This window comes from Vulpes vulpes, chromosome 2, assembly GCF_048418805.1.
Source record: "Vulpes vulpes isolate BD-2025 chromosome 2, VulVul3, whole genome shotgun sequence".
Classification (NCBI taxonomy): domain Eukaryota; kingdom Metazoa; phylum Chordata; class Mammalia; order Carnivora; family Canidae; genus Vulpes; species Vulpes vulpes.
The window spans coordinates 62,134,618-62,143,959 of NC_132781.1; the positions used below are offsets into that span (position 1 = coordinate 62,134,618).

The 9,342-nt window shown below is 39.7% G+C and overlaps 1 protein-coding gene across 2 annotated transcripts in view; it reads right to left on the reverse strand.

The window, feature by feature from the left end:
* LOC112909244 (alpha-fetoprotein-like) overlaps positions 1 to 340 on the reverse strand; it is a 53,859-nt gene extending 53,519 nt beyond the window's left edge. Inside the window, exon 1 of one of the 2 annotated variants that reach the window (XM_025985106.2) lies at positions 86 to 340. In XM_025985106.2, the coding sequence (XP_025840891.2) occupies positions 86 to 170 (85 nt within the window). In that variant the 5' untranslated portion in view covers positions 171 to 340. The remainder of the gene's footprint in view (positions 1 to 85) is intronic. The other variant, XM_072748793.1, reaches the window with a different exon arrangement.
* Positions 341 to 9,342: the final 9,002 nt, after the last annotated feature.

The following is a 9,342-nucleotide window of genomic DNA, read 5'->3' on the forward strand; positions in this document are numbered from 1 at the left end:
CCTTACATTTAAGTATATATTTTAGGAGTCATCATGCCTTATCTCCTGGCACATGGCACGTATAGATTGTAAATAGGATCCCTACCTGCAGCTAGCAAACTTCTCTGAAGAGTTTGACATTGAACGTAGCTGAAGAAAACAAGAAAACATATAGGTCTAAAAATCTTCATTGTTCCAGATGAACCTTTAAAGAAGGTGCTCTATCATCTGAAAGAACTGAGGAATCCCTTTATACCCTTTTCAAGTAATTACTATTAATAATTAACCTTTTCCTGGTGAATATTTTTTCTAGACCAATACGACCCTGATAAAATTGAAGAAATTCATGGCAATGAAGAAATATTGCTAATGGATGGCATTCATTAATGAATACTGGATTTTAAAATGAGTCATGTCAATCTACTTGTTTTTTCAAGATTATACCATGTAGGCCTTGTAGTAATCAATAAGCACTTTTGGTAAATATTTCATTTCCTGGGAATGCCTGTTGACATGTACAAAGTTCTGAAGTGGCAGGAGGGAAGGTAAACATGTACTACCACAGATTCAAATAAATGGTTAAAGCCCTGGTTCCAGTGCTGGGCACATTTTCAAGTCCCTGGAGATAGTGGGGAGCATAGGCCTTGGGAGCAAACCCAAGGAAATGGGACCTAACTTATTGAGTGTTCATTGTGAATCTGGTGATTTTTATGACTTTATGCAGATAACAGAATTCTTATTCCTTGAAAAAGAAAGTGGGACTCAAGATTATCTAGGCCTGCCTGCCATACTAGGTAACCACCTAAAAGCAGCACCTGGAAGACTCAAGTTCTGGAAATGGCCAAGAACACATCATGCAGTCTGTCTAAAGGCCATGAAGTTGTTAACAGCTCTGGCAAGGGTGAACCAAGACAACTGCTTGGGCAGGCTCTTAGCCCAGTAGCTGTATGAGATTGAGAACATCATGACACCCAAGGGCAGGCACAAGTACCACGTGGAGCTACTGGACTAGTGAAGATGTCAAGATGTGACAGTGCAGATGAAGCACATCCTGGTGCTGAAGGTGCTCTATGAGAAATGGGAGTGAGCAATGAGATTGGGCCTTTTCTTCTATCAGTTCAAGGAGTGAACTTATTCAGTGTCCCAGGACAGGCAACCAGAAATCACTTCCGAGTGCATGCAGCTCTTGAGGCTTATATCTGAGGAGACCCAGAGAACTTGCATTTTCCCTGCCAAGTCAGGGCCTGCCCATTGGACTGAAAAGCCAGCCAAAGAAGCACCTGGAAGCCTCAAGCTCTGGGGAAGCTTGAGAACACATCATGCAGCCTGTCTGTAGGGGACAAGTAAAGGAGTCTGGACTACTTTGCAAGTACAACACTTTGTTGGGCTGCAGGAATATCCTTCACTAAGAGACACCCAGGAGCCGTGATTACTGGCAGAGCAGACAAATCTGGAATCCTTGCAAGGGCTGATTCAAGTATGCTGACTATAGTATCCTCAACAAGAGACACTTGGGAGTCTTACTTGTTACAGAGGCCTGGGACTTCAGAAAATAGGCAGACCTGGAGGATTTGGATTGCCCTGCCATGTTGGAAACAGGAAGAAACAGAAAATTTGAACAGACCAATTACCAACAATGAAATTGAATCAGTAATCAAAAAATCCCAACAAACAAAAGTCCAGGGCCAGATGGCTTCACAGGCAAATTCTACCAAACATTTAAAGAAGAGTTAATCTATTCTATTTAAAGCAGGAGAGCTAAGTTCTTGTCTCACAGAGTCAAAGAGTGAATCTCATGGACAAAGGAGAGTGAGCAAAGCAATAGAATTTTATTAAGCAAGGATACAGAAAAGCTCTCAGGAGTGGGAGGGGTCCTGACAGGGTTACCAACATGGATCTCCACTGACAGTCTTTTATTTAGAACTGACCAGGGAGTTTGTGACCTTAACATTCTTGTGACATCTTGGCTTGAGTAAGGACTGATTATAACATCTTTAATGGCTTCCTTCTATTTTTTTAAATAAATTTATTTTTTATTGGTGTTCAATTTACCAACATACAGAATAACACCCAGTGCTCATCCTGTCAAGTGCCCCCCTCAGTGCCCGTCACCCATTCACCCCCACCCCCCTCCCTCCTCCCCTTCCACCACCCCTAGTTCGTTTCCCAGAGTTAGGAGTCTTTATGTTCTGTCTCCCTTTCTGATATTTCCCACACATTTCTTCTCCCTTCCCTTATATTCCCTTTCACTATTATTTATATTCCTCAAATGAATGAGAACATAGAATGTTTGTCCTTCTCCAATTGACTTACTTCAGTCAGCATGATACCCTCCAGTTCCATCCACGTTGAAGCAAATGGTGGGTATTTGTCATTTCTAATGGCTGAGGAATATTCCATTGTATACATAAACCACATCTTCTTTATCCATTCGTCTTTCAATGGACACCGAGGCTCCTTCCACAGTTTGGCTATTGTGGACATCGGGGTGCTAGAAACATCGGGGTGCAGGTGTCCTGGTGTTTCATTGCATCTGTATCTTTGGGGTAAATCCCCAGCAGTGCAATTGCTGGGTCGTAGGGCAGGTCTATTTTTAACTCTTTGAGGAACCTCCACACAGTTTTCCAGAGTGGCTGCACCAGTTCACATTCCCACCAACAGTGTAAGAGGGCTCCCCTTTCTCCGCATCCTCTCTAACATTTGTGGTTTCCTGCCTTGTTAATTTTCCCCATTCTCACTGGTGTGAGGTGGTATCTCATTGTGGTTTTGATTTGTATTTCCCTGATGGCAAGTGATGCAGAGCATTTTCTCATGTGCGTGTTGGCCATGTCTATGTCTTCCTCTGTGAGATTTCTCTTCATGTCTTTTGCCCATTTCATGATTGGATTGTTTGTTTCTTTGGTGTTGAGTTTCATAAGTTCTTTATATATCTCGGAAACTAGCCCTTTATCTGATAGGCCATTTGCAAATCTCTTCTCCCATTCTGTAGGTTGTCTTTTAGTTTTGTTGACTGTATCCTTTGCTGTGCAAAAGCTTCTTATCTTGATGAAGTCCCAATAGTTCATTTTTGCTTTTGTTTCTTTTGCCTTCGTGGATGTATCTTGCAAGAAGTATCTTGTCTCACATTTAGATCTCTCATCCATTTTGAGTTTATCTTTGTGTCTGGCGCAAGAGAGTGGTCTAGTTTCATTCTTCTGCATGTGGATGTCCAATTTTCCCAGCACCATTTTTGAAGAGACTGTCTTTCTTCCAATGGGTAGTCTTTCCTCCTTTATCGAATATTAGTTGACCCTAATGTTCAGGGTCTACTTCTGGGTTCTCTATTCTGTTCCATTGATCTATGTGTCTGTTTTTGTGCCAGTACCACACTGTCTTGATGACCACAGCTTTGTAGTACAACCTGAAATCTGGCATTGTGATGCCCCCAGATATGGTTTTCAAAAATTCTCAACAAGATACTAGCCAATCAGATCCAACAGTACATTAAGAAGATTATTCACCATGACCAAGTAGGATTTATCCCCGGGACACAAGGCTGGTTCAACACTTGTAAAACAATCAATGTGATTCATCATATAAGCAAGAGAAAAACCAAGAACCATATGATCCTCTCATTAGATGCAGAGAAAGCATTTGACAAAATACAGCATCCATTCCTGATCAAAACTCTTCAGAGTGTAGGGATAGAGGGCACATTTCTCAACATCTTTAAAGCCATCTACGAAAAGCCCACAGCAAATATCATTCTCAATGGGGAAGCACTGGGAGCCTTTCCCCTAAGATCAGGAACAAGACAAGGATGTCCACTCTCACCACTGCTGTTCAACATAGTTCTGGAAGTCCTCGCCTCAGCAATCAGACAACAAAAAGACATTAAAGGCGTTCAAATTGGCAAAGAAGAAGTCAAACTCTCCCTCTTCGCCGATGACATGATACTCTACATAGAAAACCCAAAAGCCTCCACCCCATGATTGCTAGAACTCATACAGCAATTTGGTAGCATGGCAGGATACAAAATCAATGCCCAGAAATCAGTGGCATTTCTATACACTAACAATGAGACTGAAGAAAGAGAAATTAAGGAGTCAATCCCATTTACAATTGCACCCAAAAGCATAAGATACCTAGGAATAAACCTAACCAAAGGGGTAAAGGATCTATACCCTAAAAACTATAGAACACTTCTGAAAGAAATGGAGGAAGACACAAAGAGATGGAAAAATATTCCATGCTCATGGATTGGCAGAATTAATATTGTGAAAATGTCAATGTTACCCATTAAACGTGTAATTTACACGTTTAATGCAATCCCTATCAAAATACCATGGACTTTCTTCAGAGAGTTAGAACAAATTATTTTAAGATTTGTGTGGAATCAGAAAAGACCCCGAATAGCCAGGGGAATTTTAAAAAAGAAATCCTTCTATTTTGTGATCTGGTTATTCTTTGTTGATCACAATGTGACTGCCATAAAAGGGCCCTCTGCCTGAGGCAAGGTGGTCTGGTTTGTTCCCATATCTCTGGTTTCTTTGCACCTTGGCATTTCTGGGATTTTTTGGTGAGCCTGATGGTATAGCCCCCTACCTTTCTCTCCCTACCTAGTGCTGCCTGTCCCTTATGCATGTTCTCCTCAAACTATTCCAAAAAAGTAGAAGGAAAACTTCATATTCATTCTAAGAGGCCAGATTACCCTGATACTAAAACCAGATAAAGACACCACAAAAAAGAGAACCACAGGCCAATATCTTTGATGAACATAAATGCAAAAATCTCAGCCAAATACTAGCAAACTGAATCCAACAATACATTTGAAAAATCATACACCACAATCAAGTAGGAATTATTCCCAGGATGCAAGAGTGGTTCAATATTTGCAAGTAAGTCAACATGATGCATCACATTAACAAGAGATAAAATGAAAACCATGTGACAATTTCAGTAGATGCAGAAAAAGCATTTTATAAAGTACCTCCATTCATGATAAAATCCCTCAACCAAGTAGGTTTACAGGGAACAAACCTCATTATAATAAAGGCCTGATATGAAAAACCCACAGTGAACACCATATTCAATGGGGGAAAAACTGAGATTTTCCCCTAAGATCAGGAACAAGACAAGGATGTCCACTCCCACCACTTTCATCCAACACAGTGTTGGAAGTCCTAGCCTCAGCAATCAGACAACAGAAAGAAATAAAAGCATCCAAATTGGTAAGGAAGAAGGTACATTTTCACTGTTTGCAGGTGACATGCTACTATATATAGAAAACCCCGAAGACTCCACCAAAAAAACTATATGATGAATGAGGGTGCCTGGGTGGCTCAGTCAGTTAAACATCTGCCTTTAGCTCAGATCATGATCCCAGAGTTCTGGGACTGACCCCAGCATTGAGCATTCTGTTCATGGGGAGTCTGCTTCTCCCTCTGCCTCTCCTTCTCCCCTTGGCTCATACTCTCTGTCTCTCTCTCTTGCTCTCTTTCTCTGTTTTACAAAACTGTAGTGATAAAAACAGTATGGTACTGGCAAAAAATAGACACAATGTTCAATGGAACATAATAGAAAACCCAGAAATAAACCCATAATTGTGTGGTCAATTAATCTTCTACAAAGGAGGAAAGATTATGCAATAGGAAAAAAAAGAGTCTCTTCAACAAATGATGTTGGGAAAACTGGACAGATACATGCAAAAGAATGAAACTAGACAACTCTCTTACATTATACACAAAAATAAACTCAAAATGGATTATAGACCTAAATGTGAGATCCAAAACCATAAAAATCCTAGAAGAGAGCACAGGCAGTAATTTCTTTGACATTGGCCATAGCAATATTTTACTAGGTATGTCTCCTGAGGCAAGGGAAATAAAAGCAAAAGTAAACTATTGGGACTACATCACAATAAAAAGCTTTGGCACAGTGAAGGAAGCAATCAATAGAACTAAAAGGAAACCTACTGACTGGGAGAAGATATTTGCAAATGACATATCTGATAAAGGGTTAGTGTCCAAAATATGTAAAGAACTGATGCAACTCAACACCCAATAAAACGAACAATCCAATTTAAAAATGAGCAGAAGACATAAACAGACATTTCTTTAAAGAAGATATCCTGATGGCCAATAGACACATGAAAAGATGCTCAATATCACTCATCATCAGGGAAATAAAAATCAAAACCACAATGAGATCTCACCTTATATCTGTCAGAATAGCTAAAATAAAAAACACAAGAAACAACAGATATTGGTGAGGATGTAGAGAAAGACAAACTCATATACTGCTGGCGGGAATGCAAACTGGTGCAACCACTGTGGACAATGGTATGGAGGTTCCTCAAAAAATTAAACATAGAAATACACTGTGCTCCAGTAATCACACAATTGAGTATGCACTCAAAAAGTACAAAAACACTAATTCAAAGGGATAAATGCATCCCTCTGTTTACTGGAGCATTATTTACAATAGCCAAATTATGGAAGCAGCCCAAGTTCCATGGACTGATGAATGGATAAAGAAGAAATGGTATACATATGCAATGGAATATTCAGCCACAAAAAGAATGAAATCTTACCACATGGATGGAGTTAAGGAGTATAATGCTGAGCAAAATAAGTCAGAGTAATACAAATAACATATGATTTCACTTCATGTGGAATTAAATGAACAAAACAACAGCAAAGAAAAAAAAAGAGGAAGAGACATAGCAAGAAACAGAGTCTAGAGGACAAACAGATGGTTAACAGAGGGGAGGTGGATGCATGAAATAGGTGAAGGGGATTAAGAGCACACTACTGTACTCTTAACTGTGTACAATAAGCATAGAGTAATGTATAGAATTGCTGAATCACTATATTGTATACCTGAGACTAATATAACACTGCATGTTAGCAATACTGGAATTAAAACAAAAAGCTTAATTTAAAAAAAAATGATCAATAGCAACAATAGACTCAGGAGCATGTAATTTGCTCATAGACTCACAGGTAGAAATTCAGGTCTGTCTGACTTTGGAGCCCACACCATCCAAGAGCTAGTATTGAAAACTAAGCTGTCGACATTCCTGAACTATTGTCACCTTTGCCTAACATCCAGATTGGGGGTTTAGGGGAGGAAACAGGTACTTACTGGTCAAATAGAAAGTCTAAGAAAAATGTGAAGTCCAAAAGTTTTGGAAATGGAAGATCACCAGTTACTACTTTAACAATTCCTGTCCTGAGTTTCCTTGTTTATATCTGGAGGATTTGGACCAAATAATATCTAAGCCTGGCAGTCCATCACTTGATTATACTACCCATGTGTTCTTATTTCTGGTTTCCTAGAGAATAATAATAATAATAATAATAATAACCACAAATCTGTTCTTATTTAGGTTTGGGACACATCGGCTAATGATAAAGAATATGGATGATGTGTGTGGAAAACTAGAGTCAGCAAAGGAAAAATCCTCTTTGGCAGGTTTCATCATCCTTCTCAGGGTCTTCTAAAGAGCGCTAATACTCAGCATCTCTTCTGCTGTGCCCCTGAGATCTTCCTCCGAGCCTTATGGAACCATCAGAACTGGACCTATTATTACACTAGGAATGGCTAATCCTTTGGGTGAGTGCCCCAGAATGTCACCTACTGCAGACATGACTAACTGATCACTGCCCTCTTTCTCTCTGAACCTTGGCTCAGCTTTAGCATTCACTGTGCAGTGCCACAAGAGAACCACTATTAATTGATTGGGGCTGACACTTAAAAAAACAAACAAAAAACAGAAAAACTGTTGCATGTGTGTTAAACTAATTCTTCTTTTTTATAAAGAAAAAATTGGACAAAATTTACATCTTATTTGAATTCTCATCTCAGAGTAAGAGATTCTGAAAACAAAAGGTCGTGTTAGGTCCTTTATCAGTGACTAATGGAATTTCAGGCCAGAGGAAAAACAAGCAGTGAGGATTATCTAAACAAAAGCAAGGGGATGAGTTTTGTGATAAGACTTGAAAGATAGCACAGAATTTGTTCCATAAGAGAGTGAGATGTTTACACTGACATTTTTTTGTATATTTTTTTATTGGAGTTCAATTTGCCAACATACAGCATAACACCCAGTGCTCATTCTGTCAAGTGCCCACCTCAGTGCCCGTCACCCAGGCACCCCCACCCCTTAGTGCCTGTCACCCAGTCACACTGACTTTTAAGATTAAAAATGGAAAGCATACAAGAGACAGTGACAATTTTTAATAAATATTATTTCACAGTAAACCTAATTCTTATATGAGTCATAGAAACAAGAGTTTGAAGGAACATTAGAAAGACCAGGACTGGATCTCCAGATCCCACAGAAAACCTGGGTGAGGATCGCTTGCAGTCTGGGTACTCATTGTTGTACCATGAGGCTTATCCCACTTGGAATCACCTCTAGTACTAGAAAATTCTTCATGCACTGAGTACTGGTGTGTTCTACTCATCGGTTTGGGTTCTGTCTGAGCAGAGAACATGTGATTTGCCCTCATTCCAAATCCTCTCTTCTCTAGACAAAATACATCTTTTGAACAAACCATTCCTCTCCCTCCTTTCCCCACATCACACCAGTTACCAGCTTTTTATTAGTATGTTCTCTGGCACAACAGCAGAGAATTGTATGGCAATTTCCTCTGTGAGTATAGAGTCTTGTGATGACAAGCTTCTGGGACTCTGGTTTCACATCTGCTGTGTGTAGCACGGTATGGGACACAGAGCAGAATCCACTAGTAGGTAGAAAATTGAATTAGCAAACTGTGCTCTGATTCACTTCTGTTTGCTGTACTTATTATCCATTATCTAAGTAAAACTTTCTTCCTGTTCTCCTCATTAGTAAATGGAAGTTTGGAAAATGGCAAAAGGAAAAATAACTTCGTGAAATAAACATCTATTGTCTGCTGGCCCTTGTATTGGGTACTTTATATAGTAATTTGATACAGTTCTCTAAAGCCTTTGTGATGTGATATGGATATTATTCTTCCATGTTACACAAAAATATGGAGGTCTTGGATTGTAGGGAAATTGTCTGAGGATGTACAGCAAGTTAGTGGCAGTAGGAATGGGGTGCCCCCCCCTTCTTCTCCCCCTACACCTTCAGCTTAGATTGAGTGCCGATCAATGCAGTCCCACAGCAGGGACTTTTTCTATCCGTATGACATCATATGTGATCGCTTGTTTACTATCCTTCTCCCCTGCCACGGGGAACCATCTCTAATCAGCTCACGTTTGTATGCACAATGTCTGACAAACAGTAGGAGTCTAATAAACACTTGTTGATGAAATAAATAAAAATCCCAAAGACTACACTGTAATTGCTATGCCAAAAGAACTCTGTGACTATTCTCATGTATTATTTCTTAA